Source organism: Rhinichthys klamathensis, unplaced genomic scaffold, assembly GCF_029890125.1.
Source record: "Rhinichthys klamathensis goyatoka isolate OS25496 unplaced genomic scaffold, OSU_Roscu_1.1 h1tg000060l_1, whole genome shotgun sequence".
Taxonomy (NCBI): domain Eukaryota; kingdom Metazoa; phylum Chordata; class Actinopteri; order Cypriniformes; family Leuciscidae; genus Rhinichthys; species Rhinichthys klamathensis.
In genome coordinates this window covers 2,967,089-2,988,844 of record NW_026606605.1, presented here as the reverse complement: position 1 = coordinate 2,988,844, position 21,756 = coordinate 2,967,089, and the positions used below count along the sequence as shown (strand labels likewise).

General features: G+C 42.3%; 1 protein-coding gene across 1 annotated transcript in view; it reads right to left on the bottom strand.

The window, feature by feature from the left end:
- Positions 1 to 21,756, bottom strand: part of calcr (calcitonin receptor) — a 68,854-nt gene that overhangs the window by 9,799 nt on the left and 37,299 nt on the right. The window contains exons 6-10 of the mRNA XM_056249692.1: positions 20,465 to 20,633; positions 20,253 to 20,363; positions 12,523 to 12,635; positions 10,930 to 11,021; positions 2,211 to 2,337 (exon numbers count right to left, since the gene is read on the bottom strand). Of these exons, the coding sequence (XP_056105667.1) occupies positions 2,211 to 2,337; positions 10,930 to 11,021; positions 12,523 to 12,635; positions 20,253 to 20,363; positions 20,465 to 20,633 (612 nt within the window). The remainder of the gene's footprint in view (positions 1 to 2,210; positions 2,338 to 10,929; positions 11,022 to 12,522; positions 12,636 to 20,252; positions 20,364 to 20,464; positions 20,634 to 21,756) is intronic.

Here is a 21,756-nt window from a genome sequence, read left to right as displayed (position 1 = left end):
GTTATTCCCCACACACAACTTTCGTTTAGAAGTGAAGGCTCTTTTACTTTAAATTCAGATGTCCTTGACATGTAATGGCATTCCAGTCAAGACTAAGCACAGCTTATGTCAGAAACACAGGGTTTAAGTCTAAACTAAACCTATCTGTAACCTTTTCTCCTTGAGGCTGGAGATGCATTCTGCACTGACCGCGGCTCGACTCGCTGGAGTTGGGAGGAAAAACGGGAGCTTGTGCTTCAGGCTGAACAAGGATACCATAAATTAAACATGGAGAATGCACCCACACCACCGAAAGAATGCATTTTAACACATTACACTGGAAAGCATGAGTAAGAAAGGTACTTTTACAGCCACAGCAGGGCTTGTCTTTTAAATGAAGGAGCCTGGTGAATAAGGCATCTCTCAGACAAGCCCATATTTGCAGGTGAGTAAGAAAAAATGATTATGATCTTTCTGAAACTCCTAAACTACTCCTCCGCTGCACTCCAGTCCTTTCAGAACTTCAAAATCCACTCATCCGAACCATTTCAAACTCGTTTTAGACCGTCTCACTTTTTATCTGTTTTTTCTCATAATATTGGTATATCAGAAAAAAAAGAATAGGCAATTCTCCTCGATCACATTAGGTACAGTAGCTAAAGTGAATGTTTTTCTTGAAACGCATCTCCTCACCACACCTCTTAGATCATGCAGAACATTCCAGTGTGGCAGATTTATGCATTCCTCCATAGAGAGCAAAACCTGAAATGATCATATTCCATGAAAAGGTCTCATGCTATGAAAATACAATGTGAATAAAACAATATAACCTTTTATGGTGTACTAAATGTCTTTCTTCTTAAGTGTAAAATATTATTTTAAATCTTATACATGCCAAATATAGAATATCTAGATAATGATCTTTACCCAAACGTAAGTTTTTTTTTTATATCAAGACACAATATCACAAGTTAAAGCATGGGGTACTCTGTCAAAACTTACATTTAAATTAAATGAAAAATTAAATATTCTTCCCAGTTATTAATTGAATATATACACACTACCGTTCTAAAGCAATAGATCAGTAAGATTTTTTAAAATGTTTCTTTTGTTCACCAAAGTTGCATTTATTTGATCGAAAATACAGCAAAAATAAAATGTAAAATAATTTTTCTATTTGAAAATATGTTCAAATTCTATTTATCCCTGTGATCAAAGCTGAATTTTCAGCATCATTACTCCAGTCTTCAGTCTCACATGATCCTTCAGAAATCACTCTAATATGATGATTTGCTGCTCAAGAAACATTTATTATTATTATCAATGTTGAAAACATACAAATCTTTCATGATTCTTTGATGAATAGAAAGTTCAAAAGTTTTTAAATTATAAACGTCTACTGTCACCTTTGATCAATGTAATGCGTCCTTGCTGAATAAAAGTATTTCTTGAATTTCTTTCCAAAAATAGAAATTCTTACTGACCCTGTACTTTGAAGGTCTAAATGAAACGACAATTTGAATCATTACTTTACACTTCTGATCTAATATTTGGATCAGCCCTTTTTTTAAAACAATAGGGTTTTTCACACTTGAAATAGGTAACCTTGGGTCGTTCTAAACCCAGGGTAAATGGAATATATACTGTACACTGCACAATTTAGTTCATCCTGAATGATGTTTCAGACTATACAGGTAAGAATGAAACTTCTTCGCTCCAGTTGTGACCATTTGATATTTTTCCTCTCAAACCAACTGTGTTCACTCTAAAAAAATGCAAGGTTGTTTCAACTCATTCTTGGGTCAAATATGGACAAACCCTTAAATAAAATGTTTAAACCCAACGGTTGGGTTTGTCCATACAGTATTTGACCCAAACATGGGTTGAAACAACCCAGCATTTCTTAGAGCGACAACACAAGTTTCCTTGACTGTATAAGTACGTGAATATGAGGCATGCGATCGGTTGTCTGTTGCCAAGCATCTAGCCGTAACATCCTAACACCGCATCGTTTCAACTCTACATGTTTGGCACCGCAATGCAGGGTTATAATAACAGCGTAAAAGCAGTGCTAATCGTGCTTCTGAGCCATGTTTCATAGCCCCGGGTAAAAAGCTGTGCTACCCCTGCTGCTAATTTACAAGTGTGAAATGTTCCCGTTTACGGGGTAGAAAGCGAGGTTTAGATAAAAGCCCTGTTGATAATGTGAGCTTTGTGTTGAGGCCACGCACCGGATTCCTCTGCACCACTTTGGGGTTGTTGACCACAGTTATGAGGTTGACGATGGTACAGGCTGAGTTGAGCACATACGAGAAGAATAAGTTCTTGTGTAGAGTAATTCTCTGACAGCTCAGACTCCTGGATGGAAGATAAAGAAATATTAATCACGAATCAGTTTGACAGTTCATTTCAGGATGGAAACAAACACATTTTCTGAGATGCATAATAAATCAGTCTGCTTCTAACAGATTACAATTTTTACTAATCTCAAGCACTGAGCTTTTTTCAGCTTTTCCAAGATATGCACAACACATCTGCTGTCACAGGTGAATAAATAATTCATAAATCAGACCATTCATTCATTCATTCATGCCATTGCCATGCACCTCTTCACAGCAGGTTCAATATAGTTTTCGTATGTCCCGTCGTTTAAATGCCTCCTTACAGAGCCTGCATTACATTTTGACTGTCAGATATGCAGAAAAGTAGATGCTACAAGCAGCCAGAAACAGCGGAAGATTCCCCAATTTTCTCTATATGATCTCACCATGTGAATGATGTGCAAATGTAGGTGGTCATATGGTAATATCAGGAACTCAAGGATTTCATATTGAGAATGTTTTTAGCCCAGTTTCAATAAATGGATATTTTTTGATGTTACAGTATGTTTAGTAATACAATGAACTCTTTATATCTCAAAAGATAAAGGGAAAATGGATTCCTCATAATACGACCCATTTAATGACATAAACAGAACATCAGTTTTGTGCCACCTGAGGCCTGAGCAGCCTTACTTCAAATAATGTGATTGTGAGATGCTTGCCTGTTTTTAACAGTAATTTTAAAGCTTATTGGTTGAAAATAAAAACTCAAAATGTTGCAAGGGATTAATTATGAAGCCCCTATAAGGTTAAGGAACAGTCACTACGTTTACATGCAGCCAATAAACCCGTTCAAAACCGGGATATTAGCAATAACCCGGTCACGCAGGGCTATGTAAACACCGGCAAAAACCCGAATATGGTCATATCCCGGATTTTAAAAACCGGGATATGATACCTGGGGTACCCCTTTTCTAACCCGAATTTTTGGCCATGTAAACGCGCATCGGCATATCCCCATAGTGATTTGTGTTCTGCGGATGTTCTATTCGCAAGGAATCTTGGTCTTTTGAGTAAAGGAACTTCTCGGCGCATACAAAAACCATAGACAGTATAAGAAGTGGACAGAGCCATCTCATTGGAACTCAGTTGAGACAGTTGAAGCCCATTTTTAGCGATTTTTGAGCACTTCCGTTCCTGACGCGCAGACTCAAACCGACTCAAACTAAGCTTGATGACGTGAGCAACCTGTCTGACAGACGTTAATCTTCTAGTAGCTGTGCGTGAAAATTGCCAACGTTAATCTTGCAGAGACGGGGAACTTGAGCAAAGAGTTCTTTGGCGTGAGTGAGCAGGAGTAAGTATTACGTTGCTTTTATGGACTCATTATCTATGGGCTTCTCCCTTGACGGGACGTCCCCCCAATTGCCTGCGAGCTTCTCCTCCTGTCTGTACGGTAACTTCTGTACAGCGCGACAGAGAGTCGAGTGGTTATGACGCAATCGTTAGCCTATTTTTACTAAATCTGTTTCTACGGGGCCATAATGTAACATAGAAGGTAATGGAGCCCTTTATACATTGTCATGTTTCTTTAGAAATAAATAATGGACAAATGGAGTCTTTAAACGCCTCAGATGTAAAGTTATTCGCTGTCAAAGTGACGCCAAAATGAATGGGAGTCAATGGAAATGCTAACGCAAGTGAAGTTCTGCTACAACATGGCGGCACCCGGCCGGCTTCAACTTCCGGTCGATGGATTACCCCCTTGACAAAAACCCGCGTGCAGCATACCGGAAGTAAACATGGCGAGACCATGGGCGAGACGCAGCACAGCATACATTTGGAGCGAGGTCAGTACCAGCACCACAGCGCAAACAAAGGCGATCGCTATCTGCCCCGAACTATTCATTATCCGCGTGCTGCTGCTGTTGTTGTTGTTAGGGTTGCCACCTTCAATACAAAAAAATAAGGGACGCCTGCCGGCGGCCGCAGCGGGGGCCAGAGTCCTCGGGGCCACAATGACCACAGGCCCGACGGTATGCCGGTATCATTCTCAAAACGTATTTTCTAGGAAAGTAATAAGATCAGTACCAATGGACATTATAATAAGCTATCTGCTATTGAAATCAGTGTGAATAAATCACTCTATCACAAACAACGTTAACAAAGTGTGACAATGAGATAACAAAAAAATTGCCTTTCGTCGGAGTTGTATGTGAGATGTTAACCATACTTTATTAACTTATTAAATTAACAGATCCATAACTTATTCACTATAAATTAAACAAATGCGTTGATACTCAAACAAATACTAAATTTGATTGGAAAAAAACTTTGACTTTAGCAAAGGATCTTGAACATCAAAAACATCAGTAGACCAGTAGTACTGTGCAGTATTGGACCATGTAGGCGTTAAGTTGTCACTCCGTGCAGCACTGAGTAGCTGTTTCTTTCAAACATGTAACACCATCCAAACAGTGATACCACACAAAAATAACCTTTAATCTACAAACATTTCTCAATTTAATTATAACACTATTTTTATTATTGGTAAGAAAATCTATTTATGTATTTATTTATTTATGTATTCAGACCTATTGTTGATTCTATAGTATTAAAGGATGAAATTCTCTAGATTTGTTAAGCATAAGTCATTTTCTTCACACATGCACATTTTTATTATTAAATATGTATTAAATATATCTCTCTCTTATTTAAAAAACGCATGTGTCTGACTACCTTAACCATAATAAACAAATCATACCATAATGTATGGATATAATTAATTTACATTGTAACATTATTTCCTAGCAAATGGGCATAGGCAGCATATGAAAACGTAATCAATCAGAACATTATTGAGCTGTTTAAAAAACTGTCATTACACTATCTGCTTCGGGAGATCCTTGAGGTATGAAGAACTGTGAGACGGTGCTTTGATTTCTCTGAGCTAGCATTGCTATCAGCTCTCTGCCAAAAGACCCGCCCTCCTCTGACTCTGATTGGCCCTGAACCTGATGGTATTAAACAAACCAATCAAACCAACAATGGCAGCGAGTATTAGCCAATCAAGGGTAGAATAGGACGAGTCTTCACAGAATGCGGGTGTAATGATTTGCATGTGATGATGCATTTAAGACAACTCGGAAATACGGGACAAACCGCGTCCCGTATTGATTCAAAACGGGACGCGCTGTTTATTTCACAAATACGGGACGATTCCGTATTTTAAGGGACGGGTGGCAACCCTAGTTGTTGTTGTCTTTGGATACAGGAAGAAGAATCGGAAATGACGCATATTGCTTCTTAAGGTTGTCCGTACGTCTTGACGCTAACCGTGCGTCGCCGTTTACATCGGGATATATTGCAATTCCATGTATACAGGAGAAACTCTCTCTGCTCACGCATGTAAACGGGTTATTCCTAATGTTTCAGAAACCCGAATAGTGACCTTAACCCGACCATAACCCGAAAATAGGCTGCATGTAAATGTAGGAAATATATACACTATAATACCCTTCAAATTTTGGGGGTCAGTCTCTATAAATGCCAGACAAAATACAGTAAAAACATTAATAGTGTGAAATTGTATTACAATTTCAAAAACCTGTTTTCTATTTTAATATATTTAAAAATGTAATTTATTTCTGTGATGGAAATGCTGAATTTTCAGCATCATTACTCCAGTCTTCAGTGTCACATGATCCTTCAGAAATCGTTCTAATATGATGATTTGCTGCTCAAGAAAAAAAAAATCGTATCATCAGTGTTAAAAACACTTGTGCTGTTTAATATTTTTATGGAAACCATGATTTTATTTTTTTGTTCAAATGAACAATGAGTTCAAATGAACATCATTTATTTTAAATAGAAATCTTAGAAGATAGAAATCTTGAGGGGGGAAAAGGACATTTCTGAGTATGAAATGCTGTTTTGTTGTTGGTCAGGAGTTGTTAAATATGGCAAATTTAAGACGTAAAACAAGTTCACACCTGCATCCGCAAATGTCATCACAATCTCCCAATTAAGAAAGTCATGCTACTCACATGATTTCACTCAATTTAACCTCAAATTGCCAGCAGAGATCAGCTGAGTGCAAAGCTGGGATGGGAGTGAAAGCTGAGCTCATTTTCCAAAGCTATTTCCCATATTCCAAACCAAAAATTTCTGGCATTATCCGGTGGGGCATAAATTAAAGCTTAGTGCAGCTGTATGCTGACACGTACCTCTTTGAGCACCACATCTGGACTCAATAAGACGACATTAAGACTTTGACATCTCAGAAGATCGGACTGTAAATATCACCATCGCACCGTAAAAACAAGCGTTGCTACGTTACACTTCCAGATAGTGTACCAAACCAGCTCAACATCATAATTGACACAATAAAAATATTAACAATTGTGAATAAATTAACTGGCCCAGTGATATTTCAAAAAAGTTCCAAGATGTAGACTTGTTGATCAGATCGCTTAGGGACAAACAGAATGAAGCCAAAGACATCCTAATGGTCTTGCTTTCCTTTTCCCCCCAGTAATTTTAGGCTACATTTGCAGCAGGGATATGAAACATATACCATAATGCCATAATCAAAAATAAAATGAAATAACAACAGTCCTAACAACAGACTGTAATTTCTTTAAAAACAAAAACAAAACAAGTATTTGTTGAGCGCTAATATTGAAATGAGGTCTTAATAGAAATATGCTTTCAATCCTCTAAATAATGATCAATCTAAAGAGTACATTGACTCTCTCTCTCTCTCTCTCTCTCAATCTTTCAATGATTGCTTAGTGTAGTGAAAAGAATATAATAAAATAAACTATGAGATTGTAAGCTTACTTGCTGGATACAACTGTCATATGTGAAATATAAGCCAAAAGTTTATGTGGCGTTTAATGTATATATGACTCTTTGGCTCCACCATTTAATTACCCATGAAATTAAGTTTACCCTAGGGGACTCAGACATACGGAGGAAACCAAGTCAGCATGAAATGACACACAAAACCTGACAAATACTACTCGTCATTTGGCTCAGAGCTTAGTGCAGCTCTGCCAGACAATTGGACACCAAGGATTTGAACTCAATAAAACACAATGATGAGAAACTATCGGGGTGTTTTTGCGATGCCGGAGCCAAATGACCTTTCTCTTTCAGCCTGTAAGTGGAGTGCAAACAGTCGGCTCCTATTAAAAGTTCATTTGTTAATGTTAATGACAGAAGGATCACTAGGCTAAATCATAAAAACAAGCACACTCATTGAACTGAATCACAATGTTCTGTGATGTTTTTATTTCTTAATAACTGCAATTCGTGACTGACAAAAGTAAAACTACATACTTGTGTGAACAGCATATTTAAGTTTAAGTCTACACAACTGTACCTTTAAATAGTTTTGACACACATATAGTACTTTTTCTATAAAACAAATCAACATATCCACCTTATTCCTACGCCCCATGATGACACTTTGCACGATTTATGGGTGTAACTTCCTTTAAACTGTAAACAATCAGTGAAAAGCTCGCTTTATGAACGCAATTATACCTTTTTCTCTTTAAAATATTTTTTTCTGTACGTTGGGTACAATGAGATGATATTATTCTACTCACATTTCAACCATTGAACATTAAAAGGACATTTAAAAGTGTAAAAGCATCAACAAGATACTTTCAACAAGAGAACATAAATAACCCCAAAAGCGAGATTCTTTCCACGGCAATAACAGACGGGTTAAATATCAGTAATACATATCTGTATTATGTAATATACATTGCCTCAATCAAAAATGTCCACATCAGCATTGCGTGATACTATTTCAAAGTGATTTCCGTCATTTTGACAGATAATAAATTGTATTTACGTGTGAAAACAAACCCGGAAAGAAGAGACGTTAGGATTGAGGAGAAAAATGTGAGATTCTTCGTGCATTCCAGTGAATTATTAATGGGATATAGACCACAAATCTGCAGGGTATGTTGTCATTTTTTCATACTATAACAGCGAAATACAAAGGGAAAAAATACAATTAGCACGAGGAAACGAACGCAGCGACTGAAACAAGCTCTTGCCATAGATATTCTTGTTATAACATGTCACGTTAAAAATACCAAGTGTTACGTTATTCCCATGACGTCTGAAAATAAATCATGAGGGAAAATTGACAGCTCATTCAGTCAAACTGAAGGATCAGCTTTATTTGTAAGGCAATCTTATGATTTGAAATTATTCGTTTCAGTCATTTTGAACGGACTGGAAGTTCCCCAAACCGGATGTGCCACCCATAATTCAAAACACGGTAAACTCGTCCGGAATAAGGTGGATAGGAAATAAAATACAAAGATAGTTCTGATTTTTTTGGATGTTATCTTTACGTTGTCGCGCTCTGTTTAGATTCCGACATTTTCTCAAGCAACTTTATAAGACGTACACTTGCTTTTTAAACTGTATTAAAGGAGTTCTCATTTATGCTGAACAACTGTTGGCTGCTTTTCTTTCACAATCCAGTCCAACTCAACCATTCAAATTGTTTGTAAAGAAACTGTATTTGGGTTCATTCTCCTACTGAAAGATCAACTTTCAGGCAATTAAAGCAGGCTCTCCAGAGAACTTTCCTGCTTTTTGCAACATACATTTTCATTTTAACAGAAGGTCCAAGTTCTACTGCTGAAAAGCCTTTCTTTGTTTATGCGTTAGGTTTTTAGGGACCACCTTTTCTAGACAGTGATGGGGTGGTCTGGTTTAACTTCCCCTTCCAGATTGAGACTGAGACATCCAAATACAATATTTATTGTCCCGTTCTCAATATCTCACCCGATATTACAAAACCAATACCAGATTATGGGAAAATGCTTTAATATCTTAGCCTGGGAAAACCCAGACAACTTCCGGCAAATTTAGATTTGCTCTGAAAGTTAGTCTGGCAAAGAGCTCATTCAAGCTCATTTCCAATCCGTCGAAATCGAGGCACCAATCAGAAACGTTGGGGCGGGCTTTACACGATGATGACAGCGCTGGGATTTTGAAGCAGATTTTGTAGCCTACATTACAAAGATGGATGCCGCCGTCGAACATCACTCGTTCGAATCAGCTATCGCGTCTGTCTTAAACGATTTGAACGTTTCCTTTTTGTTAAAAACCGAGCAAAGAACAACACTCGGAGATGTTTCTCCGCCGCTCTGCATACATCATCTCCTTCATCGCTCTGATTGGGTTTAGGTCTATCCGCGACGTCCGTTGGTGACGCCCCTCTGGAAATGATTTGTCTATGACGCTTTGCCAGACCATAGAGAATGGTCTGGTTTTAACCAGGCTATTAATATCTGGGAAAAATTGGTAAAACCGATTTTCTTAATTGTCTTAATTGTACAATGAAAAACACACTGAAAATAGAAACCTTTTTAGCTCAGAGAGTGCTCAAACAAACACGAATGAGGGCGTTTAAAAGCGGCGCTTATCAGTGTACAGCCTGCAGAAACGTACCTGTCCTGGTATACCACGGGGAAGTTGAATGCTTGAATCTGATTGGTTGACAAAAGTTCTAAGGTGTGCAATTAGTCTCCTATCAGTGGCTCAAGTCTCCATTACTAGCTCTAAAATGACGTTTTGGAATTAGCAACGGAGGCTTGGGATTAGATGCGTAAGAAATTAGTCCCACACACAAGAGCGCTTCAAGGAGAAAAACCTGAAAGATGTCTTGAAATACATCATCTGAACAATGTTTTGGGGTGTGGTAACTGTAGTATAAGCGGAATAATTATCTCCGGGCCGTTGAATTATTGAAAAATAATGCACAGCCGAGGTCTAATGGGTGTGGCCGCATTACCACCTCGGGTGTGCATTATTTTTCCAATAATTCAATGGGCGTCATCAATTATTCCAGACTTTTTCATTTTTGTTGAAAAACATTTTTGTTATACTGTTTTTCATCAGTATAAAATGATAGGATTCCAAATTAGCAATTACTGTTTTTTATTTGTTTGTTTGTTTTTTCTTCACCAAAACAATATCATATTGAAATAATTCCTTTTGGATTTCAGTTTGTATACAAACGTGAATTGGATTTCAGTGTATGATTTGCAATTCAGTCAAATAAGGTGGTTGGTTTAGATTTCGATGCGTTCACAAAGCACTGTATATGGTAATTCAGCCAATAAGCCCAGAGAAAAGGCCAATTTTCCTGACTTTGTGAAAGTAAAAGCCTGATCCAGAGTTGAATATAATTCAAGGGTTAATGCATTTAGCTTCAGGGTTCAGACTGCATTTCCGCGTGGCCATGCTGACGGGAACGCCTATCCATCTTTTCTATTCAGTTTGAATTGACCACTGTGATAAATGGGGTAAGCGAGAGCCGCTTGGTAAATCTCTCTTTGAAAAGCTTAAACGCGGACTCTGTCAATTAAATAAATCTCAGACGCCACCGCAGCACTCTACCTCCACACCATCACCGTCACCCGCTCTGAGTAATGTTTGAAAGTAGACAACACACAGCCCTGCCAAAAACAAGTGAACAACTCAGCGACCCATCATCGAGAGGTTTATTGATCGTTCTGAAGTAACTGCAGCTACGCTGATATTTCTGGCCTTCTTTAACTCGTATGACAGTCAAGAGGAGATGGAAACTCACCTGAAATAAAAGAATATGGCCAGCGAGATGAGAAGGGACACTATAGAAAGAGCATGACCCACAATCGCCATGTAATACAAGATATACGCCATCTGAAATGAGACAAATAATGTTATGGTCAAACCACGTTCTCATGAGATTCACTTTACTGGTTTCATTTTTTTGGGTTCAAGAGACCCTAATGTAAATTCAGCTTTTATATTCAAATGTATTTTTGCAATTTTTTATTCAATAGAGTAGTCTTAATATTATTATTAAGAAAAGCGGAGAAAAAAATCATAAAAGAAAATCAAGCCAGATTGCATCTATAAAAAAAATATATATATATCGTATAAGATTTCAGTCTCTGAAAGAACAAACTATGCAATTTAAAATTATTTATACACGGTATTTAAAGTGTGTTATCACATTGATATTCTGTTAATAATCAGTTCTCATAGGATTACAACAATTCACAAAGTATCAACCTGAAACTTCAATATAATAAAAAAGATCATAAGCTGATTTTTCATAAGTGTTATTTACCAGTAAGTTTAGGATAAAATCTCAAAGTAGTAAAAAAGCATAAAAGTAGCATTGAAAGTGCATTTCCCAATTTTCTATGCCTTTTTTATGAACTTCATCTGGAGTGAAGTGCACAGACTTTATTTGAGTTTGCCTGAGATGACATTTTCTCTCTATCCCTCACTTTGTAAAGCAGCAGTTGTATGGCTCTGAAACCATTATGTTATGAATAATTTTCAGAGCCGCTGTCCCCCAGAAAAGCTGTTAAGTTAAACTGAAACTGCCTTCTGTCGACATTACGCTTCACTGCCACTGAGTCTGAAAGAAACACTCAAATCCAACATTGCCTTCAGGAACAGCTTTTAAATAGAATGAAACTGTATCAGAGCTGTATCAATCATATTTCTGCTTTTTTATGGTATTGTGGTATGTTGATCTGCTAATTATTTGTCTTGTTTTCTTTTGCAATATTTATATACAAATTTTAGAAAACCAACAGCTAGTAAACTATCTGCTATATGGATATTCCGGATATAAGTTGTAATTGCATGTTTAAACACATGGGCTAAAATCGCAGGAAATAAAGTTGAACATTGAAATCTTGCAATCTAACATCCCAGTTAACACAAATATGTTCTAAGAACGGTTTCCTAATGTTCCCGTTAAGTTATGAAAACATTATTTCCGAATGTTAAAAATGATGAATGTTCGATTCTTTTTATATTTTTAAAACATTTTTTTTTTCTTGGTTATGTGAAACTTAAATTTTCCAAACATTATGGGAATGTTACTTTTGAATGTACTTTTGCAAAATGATCAAATGGAATGTTCCCTTAACATTCATATAACTAAGAAAAAACATTTTAAATTGTGAAAGTTTTGAACGTTCTGAGAACAATCCGAAATAATGTTTTCATAACTTAATGGGAACAATAGCGAAATGTTCTTAGAACATATTTTTTGTTAGCTAGGATGTGCACTGTAAGAGTTTCTTTTCATAACATCTGACCCTTTAATTCAGAAATATTCATAACAATAACATTTTCCTTCAAGACAAGTGCAGAATTTAAGGATGTCCCATCCTCCTACCTTGAGCTTGTCCTTGGTATGAGCAATGCAAAGGGTGTAGTTGGACCAAGTCCTGTTTGTTTCAGGGTGTCTGAACCAGTTTCCAGTCTCATCACAATATTTGATGACTTTTTCTAAATGAACAAGGAAAAAGATCTGAGATAAGTGCATGACAAAAGCCATTATACTTTGGCTTTTAAAGTAACCCTGGTGACAGAAAGGCTCAAAGCTTTCAAAATGCTTCAAGAATTGGGGTGGTGTAGACCTGCACAGGTTCTAAACTGGTTTTGCTTCAGGATGATGACCTAGAATAATTATCTGCAGGGCTTGACGTTAACTTTTTTGCTCACCAGCCACTGTGGCTAGTGGTTTTCCAAAGTTATCCACTCATCATTTTCACTGGCCACAATTTTGACATCGATACCATGGGGAAACACTGCCATATAGATTTTTTTTAATATTATCTCATAATTTGTAAGGTTGCTGTCAGTTTAAGACCTGATCCACGGATCCATTATACTGTTACACATTCTTTCTCAACTGTTTACTGTGTGTAACTTCCTGTCTGAGAGATGAGAGAGAGAGAAAGCGCAGCTGGTATCGCGTATCTATTCTGTGGGAAATGAGTATTGGAAGCATTTCAGATATTTCAGAATTGATATGTATCGAAAAACACTACATTGCACTTAGTTTAATATTTCAGATGGCTTTTTAAAAGACTACAATTGAAAAATGTATATTATATATAAAACTCAACCCGCCAAAGTGGATAGTAGGAGTGACTGCGTTACACACCAGTGTTAAAATAATGTCAAGCCCTGGTTATCTGTGAAAACTAGGGGTGTAACGATACACGTATTCGTATTGAACCGTTCGGTACGAGGCTTTCGGTTCGGTACGCATTTCAAACCGAACGATTCGTTGGACCATTTTTCCTGCCGACCAAAATTTTGTTAGCATTCGCGCTAACATGTGGTTGACTACCACAACGTTGCCCAACATCAAATGGTAAACGTGATGAAAGCGGAACGAAACTGCGCAACTCATTTGTACTTAAAGGACCGTTATGAGTTTGGACCAATGTCAGTGCAACCTATGCAACACGAGCCAATCTTGATCAAGCAACAATGTTAAGAGTGTTACACAGCGCTAAGAGATCCAGTAAAGAATGCATTTTAATTCACCACAGAAGTGTTAACATCACTAAAAATTGCTGCCCTCAAATGTTAATCTGGAGGCTTGCAAACTTAATAAATAAAATAAACCTTTGTTTATAACTACTATAATATTACATTTAATTTTTTCATAAGGAGCTGTTTTTGTTTTATATGCTAAGAAGAGTCAAGTAGGCTATAGCTCCATCATTGTTCAAAGTAAAGAAAGATCATACTTTATGATGTTAGTTTTAATAAATAAATACAAATTTTAAAATCACTTTATGATGTTAGTTTAAATAAATAAATAAAAATGTAAGCATTTCTTTCTTTTTGCTGTATCGAACACATACCGAACCGTGTCACCACTGTATCATATCGAACCGAACCGTGAATTTTGTGAACCGTTACACCCCTAGTAAAAAACTAAAGCTGAGTTCACGGCATCCGCAATAATGAGATGACAACACATGACGTTCTACTCAGAGTGAACGTGAACGTAACTTACACCACTGTTTTGGTTAGTTCTCTTACGAGAGGTTCTCTCGTATTGCGTAAGCTAGCTTACGCTGCGGGAAAGATTCATCTTTGCTGAGATATTGAAGCCAAAAAATTATTTCATAATTTTGTATCCATACACAACGCAGTTCCTCTGCGGCAGACCTAGAGCGGGCTAGCTAGCAGCTCATTGGTTCGCTCAGAGAGAACTGCTTAAGCCTATGGGAGAGCGGGGCTGAACCCGCTTCCAATGAGAGGCGCCCGCGCGCTCATTGCGTCATGACCCGCCAGAATGGGCGTGGCCATGGTGTATATAAGGAGCTCTCCCAGGCTTATATGTTGATTCATTTCATCTTCAGCAAGCTGCACGCTTCTGCTGTTCCTGAGAAAAGCCATCGCCGTCGAAGAAGGCATCCTCTAGCGAGCTCAAGGACCCTGAAGAAGCCGGCCGTCTTCGCCACCTTCAGCCGCCCTGCAAGCTAGGCCATCCGACGATTGTATCCTTTTCTCTATATCTAAAAGAGCCGAGCGTCTTTTTAAAGATGTCTCGTTTTTCCTGCGGCTCTTGCCGCGCTCGTCTCGAGGACGGAGACCGCCATGTCATCTGCGCTCTCTGCTTGGGACTCGAGCATGCAGAACTCGCCCTCGCTGATGGAGGATGCGACTTCTGTGAAAGCCTGCCGTTATCGTCCCTGCGGGCACGACTTCTGGCAGTGAAAACCGCTCCCGCGCCGCCTATTCTCTCGCCGCGTAAAAAGAAACGCCGCTCTCAAAGGCCGCCGGAGCCCCCAGCGGAAACATGCGGGCCGCCGCCGCCGCCTCCCGCTTCCCGCTCTCCCTCCCCGCCCCTGCCGGACATTCAGTTGCCGCCGAGTGGCCGCTCTGTTGTTTCCGATGACGCCGCGGAGGAGAAGGACTCCTGTTCACTGCTCGCTTCTGACAGTGAAGACTGGTCATCTCTCGGATCCGCGAGAGAGTCGACGGGGACCCGCGCCGGGATAGAAGAGGAGCTGATGCGCCTCCTCTCACAGGCCGTCGAACGCCTCGGTCTCGAGTGGTCTCCTCCACCCGAGCAGGCCCCGAACCGAATGGACGGTAGCTTTTTTCATCGGCGCTCGACCCCCGCGTGCACCCGGGCCGCTCCATTCCTGCCTGAACTTCACGCAGAGCTGACAAAATCCTGGAATGCACCGCTCTCGGCTAGAAATCGCTCCGATATATCCGCCTCGCTGCGCTCGGTGGACGGAGCCGCCGAGAAAGGCTATGCAGCCATGCCGCCCGTCGAGGACTTGGTCGCCACGCACCTCTGCCCGCCCTCCGCTAGATGGCGTTCTTCACCCACGCTTCCTTCGAAAGCTTGCAGAGCGACCTCGAGCTTTCATGCTCGCGCTTACGCCGCCGCCGGTCAGGCCGCCGCTGCGCTTCACTCTATGTCTGTCCTCCAAGTGTTACAGAGCGATATTCTCCGTGAATGGGCCGAAGGCGGTAGAAAAACCCCCCCCGCCGTCACGGATTTGAGAAGTGCTACGGATCTCGCCCTTCGCGCCACTAAAGCCGCCGCACAAGCTCTGGGGAAATGCATGGCCAGCCTTTGTGTTGCTGAGAGACACTTATGGCTCACGCTCGCCGACATGGGAGATTCTGAGCGCGCCGCGTTTCTCAACGCGCCCCTCTCCCCGACGGGCCTGTTTGGATCTGCCGTCACGGGAATCGTCGATCGCTTTTCTGAAGTACAGAAAGCTACTCAGGCGATGAACTTGTTTCTACCCCGCCGCGCTAGCTCTTCAGCGGGCCGCTCTCACGAGCCCTCCGCCAGAGCCCCATCACAGCGCCCCCCTCCGCAGACTCAAACAGCTCAGCGCAGTCAGAGCGGCCGCCCTCGCCCTCGCTCTCGCTCTGACAGCCGCCGCAGACCGCCGCCCCCCCGTGGCCCGCGACCTAAGATCACGCTGAAGCCTGATCATCAGAAGTCTGCCTAACAATGTCAAGAAAACGACGGTGCTCTCCCGCTGCGGCCGGACCGCCGTCAAAGCTTCGCCCTCTGCCAGTCCCCGTTATTTCGCCGACTGCTGTAGTGTTGACCGCCACAAACAAGCCGGTGTCCCAGCCCGCTTGCGAGCGACAAAAAGCCGTTTTTACGGCTACCCAGAGAAATCTCAAAAAGAGAAATTTTGCCAGTTGTGTAGAAAATGTGCCCACAATCATGTGTTCACCCATACACACAAGCATAACATATCCCGTGTCTCTATCAGAGCCCCATCACATGAAACGGGCACAGCCCGCTCTAATATCAGAGAACATAAACACGCCCACGAGCTCGTGCACGTGTCCCCTCTCTGCTCGCTCTGTGTCACGGCCCATAGACTCCTCTCTGAGTGCAAATCCCGTTGCCACACACATTCAAAGCGCGCCCACACACTGTGTCCAGCCCGCTATGTGCAGCAATCAGGGCAATACAGCCATTCGGCCACTAGCCGCATGCTCCAAAGCGTGGGAAGCCATTCCAGGCATTTCCCCGTGGGTGTTAAGCATTATAAAGAACGGCTACCTGCTACAGTTTCGCCGCCGCCCGCCTCGTGCGCGCGCGCAGCTCGAATCTTCTGTCAGCCCGCTGGCCGCCGGCACGCTCCGCTCAGAAATTGCGACGCTGTTGCAAAAGGGCGCGATAGAGAGAGTCCCGCCATCTATGACCGAGTCGGGGTTTTACGGCCGTTATTTTTCTGGTTCCCAAGAAAGACGGCGGCCTCAGACCGATCTTAGATCTCAGGTCTTTGAACAAAGCGCTCATGAAGAGACCGTTCAAGATGCTCACTACCAGGAAACTCCTCGCGCAGGTGCGCCAGGGGGACTGGTTCATATCTCTAGACCTGAAAGACGCCTATTTTCAGATCCAGATAAATCCCCGTCACAGGCCATTCTTACGTTTCACCTTCGAGGGTCTTGTTTATCAATACGCCGTTCTCCCGTTCGGCTTATCTCTGGCGCCCCGTACATTCACGAAGTGCATGGATACGGCGCTCGCCCCCCTGCGAAGCCAGGGGCTGCGCATTCTGAATTATCTGGACGACTGGCTGATTTTGGCCCAATCACAGACGGAGCTTCTGTCGCACCGCGCAGTTCTCCTCGACCATTTGGAAACGCTGGGCCTCTCTGTCAACTGGACAAAGAGCTCCCTTCATCCCAGTCAATCGATTTCCTTCCTAGGAATAGATTTGGACTCGGTCACGATGACGGCTCGCCTGTCTACACAGCGCGCGCGCAGTGTTCAGCGTCTAGCCGCCTCGTTCCAGATGGGCACCCGCAGGCCTCTGAAAACTTTTCAGAGGATGCTGGGTTACATGGCCTCAGCCTCCGCTGTACTTCAGTTGGGCCTTCTGCACATGCGCCCGCTTCAGTTCTGGTTGAACAGCCGTGTACCCCACCGCGCGTGGAACACGGGCCGCCAGCTGATCAGGGTTACGCAAACGTGTCTCACGGCGCTGCAGCCATGGACAGTAGCAGAATGGTTTCGTCTAGGCGTCACGATGGGGACCTTTTCCTGCCGAAAAGTCATCTCGACAGATGCATCCAACACGGGTTGGGGTGCAGTCTGCGAGGGCTCACCGGCCTTCGGCCACTGGTCGATTCAGGAAAGCCCATTACACATAAACTGTCTGGAAATGCTGGCGGTCGAGAACGCGCTCTCGCACTTTCTCCCGCGCTTCCAGGGACACCACGTCCTGATCCGTTCGGACAATATGGCCGTGGTCTCCTATCTCAACCGTCAGGGCGGTGTCAGATCCAGAAATCTCTGTCTACTGACGCACCGCATTCTAGTTTGGTCTCAGAGCCGCCTGCTCTCGCTCAGAGCGACGCACGTGCCGGGCCATCTGAACGACGGTCCAGACATACTGTCCAGGAACCTCATCTCCACAGGAGAATGGTCCCTGAACTCACAGACGGTCCAGTTACTGTGGCGACTATTCGGCAGAGCAGAAGTAGACCTCTTCGCGTCAGAAGAGAACGCTCACTGCCCAATATATTTCTCGAAGAGCGAGGACGCGCTAGCCCAGGAATGGCCTCGCCGCCCGCTCTATGCATTCCCTCCGATCGCTCTGTTACCACAGGTAATTCAGAGGATCAGGGACACACGCCACTCGGTGCTCCTCATAGCCCCGCGTTGGGAGAGTCAGAATTGGGTTCCGGAGCTCACGCAGCTGTCACAGACAGCCCCGTGGCCCATCCCAGTCAGAGCAGATCTCCTCTCTCAAGCTCGCGGCACGATCTGGCACCCCCATCCACAGCGCTGGGCGCTACATGCATGGGTGATCAACGACTATTCGTTGATTTGCCAGAGGGAGTAAGAAACACTATCATACAGGCTAGAGCACCTTCCACGAGAAGGCTCTATGCGTCTAAATGGTCTGTGTTCTCAAAATGGTGCACCGACAAACAGCTGGACCCACGGTCGTGCGAGGTGCCGTCTTTGCTTGTTTTCCTTCAAGAGATCCTGGACAAGGGCAGGTCCCCCTCCACTCTCAAGGTTTATGTGGCAGCCGTCGCGGCGTTCGCGGAACCCCGACGCGCTCAGTCATTGGGCAAAGACGAGTTAGTCATCCGCTTCCTCAGGGGAGCTAAGAGGATGAACCCTCCGCGGCCCCCGTCGGTTCCGGTTTGGGATCTTTCTATAGTCCTTGAAGCTATGAAAGCACCCCCGTTCGAACCGCTCGAGTCTGTGGATCTGAAATACCTCTCGCTCAAAACCGTTTTCCTGACGGCTCTGTCCTCAGTTAAACGCGTTGGGGATCTTCACGCGCTCTCATCCAGCGCCACGTGTCTTGAGTTTGGACCGAATGATTCGATTGTCATTCTCAAACCTAGGCATGGCTATGTCCCGAAGGCGATTGGTACCCCGTTCAGGGCTCAGATTATCTCCCTATCGGCTCTGCCTTCATCCGATAGTGAGCGCGATGCCAATCTCCTTTGTCCGGTGCGGGCTCTGAGATTGTACACTACGCGCGCTGCCGCGTTCAGACGCGCTGAGCAGCTTTTCGTGTCGTTTGGGGGGCGCACCAAGGGTCTGGCCGCCTCAAAACAGACACTGTCTAGATGGATAGTGGACGCTATCGCCTCTGCTTACGCATCTAAATGCCTGCCCTGCCCTCTGGGCATCAGGGCGCACTCCACTAGAGGCATGGCCTCATCGTGGGCATGGTCCTGTGGAATTTCCGTTCATGACATTTGTGTGGCCGCGGGATGGGCCTCCCCGTCCACTTTTGTCAGGTTTTATAACTTGGAAGTTCCCGCCTTGCAGGCAAAATTACTAGCTGTCTGACGAACAGCTCTCTAAGAAGCTGCATTTCTGGAGGTCCCTCACAACCGGTTCGCCCCTTGTGCTCTCCTGTAATGCTTATACACTTCATGTGCCCGCTCTGCTGGCCCCATACATGCTTATGTGTACACTTCATGAGCCCGCTCTGCGGCCTCTTTGTACATTCACTCCACGTTAAAAAATTCCCCCGGTATATCCCTGGGTTTTTTCATGAGTGGATTCGTAGCGCGCACGGCGTTGGCCAGGTGTTCCCGCAGCGTAAGCTAGCTTACGCAATACGAGAGAACCTCTCGTAAGAGAACGAATCGGTTACCTAACGTAACCTCGGTTCTCTCTAGAAGAGGGAACGAGTATTGCGTTCCCGGCCGTGCTTGCGCTACTAGCGTTTCGCTTCACTCTGAAATAAATCAACATATAAGCCTGGGAGAGCTCCTTATATACACCATGGCCACGCCCATTCTGGCGGGTCATGACGCAATGAGCGCGCGGGCGCCTCTCATTGGAAGCGGGTTCAGCCCCGCTCTCCCATAGGCTTAAGCAGTTCTCTCTGAGCGAACCAATGAGCTGCTAGCTAGCCCGCTCTAGGTCTGCCGCAGAGGAACTGCGTTGTGTATGGATACAAAATTATGAAATAATTTTTTGGCTTCAATATCTCAGCAAAGATGAATCTTTCCCGCAGCGTAAGCTAGCTTACGCAATACTCGTTCCCTCTTCTAGAGAGAACCGAGGTTACGTTAGGTAACCGATTCGTTTTCAGAAAAGATCAGCAAAAAGTGAAAGAATTGTACCAGTGGAGTCAAAGTCAGGGAAGTAATTGGGGCAGTACTGAGAAGTGTACGTTCCTGCTGGAGTGTCGTCCCAGCATAGCCATCCGTCCCATGTGCGGTTACAGTATGGACCTAAAGACAAGCACACAAACAATCAGGGCCAATTCCTCCTTGCGCTAAGAGTTTCTGATGATTCAATCTAAAACCTCTTCTGAGGCTCTCTGTTTCCACACCTGATTTGTTATATGGCTGGTCTCTGTTCATTTTCTCAAAGCATTTATATTGACCATCGATGATCTTCTTCCTCTCCTCCGCTTTCTGAGTCACTACAGGGCTGACCTGACTCTCAGCTGTAGGATCCATCTCAGTCTCCGTCTCTAAAAAGCCATGAACTGGTAACGTCTGAAGAAGAAAGCATTCGTTTTGAGGTTAAAGATAAAAGAAGTATCTGATTTTAGACCTATTGGATTATTAGGGGCCAAGCACTGAAGTATGTGTTCTTTCTCTTTCTTCATGCTGGGAGTTTATGGATGAGTCTATATGGACGTATATAAAGAAGTTGTGAAATTGTCCCTCTAGTTGGGGAGAGTCTGATCATTCATCTTCAAATCTCTCTAACCTCACCAACATTCAAAGTTGCCATGCTTTCTTTCTGCTTATAACTTTCGATCCAAAGTTTAATGTGCCCAACGGTTTTGATTTCTGCTCGACATGACATTTACATCTCTATTGAAAACATACACTACCAATCAAACGTTTGGGGTCGGTGGGATTTATTTATTTATTTTTCGTTTTTGAAAGAAGTCTCTTATGCTCACCAAGGCTGCATTTATTTGATAAAAATACAGGAAAACAGTAATATTGTGAAATGTCATTACAAATTAAAATAACATTTTGTATTACTACTATACTTTACAATGTGATTTATTCCTGTGATTTTTCAGCATCATTACATTACTGTCACATGATCCTTCAGAAATCATTCTAATATGCTGATTTGCTGCTCAGGAAACATTGCTGATAATTATCAATGTTGAAAAGAGTTGTGCTGCTTAATATTTTTATATATTTTAATTAGTTAATACCTTTTTTAAGGTTTCTTTGATGAATAGAAAAGTTAACAAACAATATTTATTTTAAATAAAAAACTTTTATAGCATTATAAATGTATTTACTGATACTTTTGATCAATTGAATATATACTTGCTGAATAAAGGTTTTCTTTTTTCTTTTTTTTTATCTTGATTACCCCAAAACATTTGAACGGTAGTCCGCTTAAGCAAACCCCTCCTACAAATTATATCTTCACTAAAGTTGAATTAAATAATTTTAAGATAATTTTTGCCGAAAGTTGTTAAAGCTTTTTGATAAACCAAACCATTTTTTGTGTGTGACACATTAACAAATTCAACTGCAAACAGGAAGTGAGGTTCTGTTTTCGTAACATTTTGGCCTATAGAAACAATTACCTCAGGACAGCACCATCTAGAGGTCAAAATCATATCATAATAATTGATTCATTAGC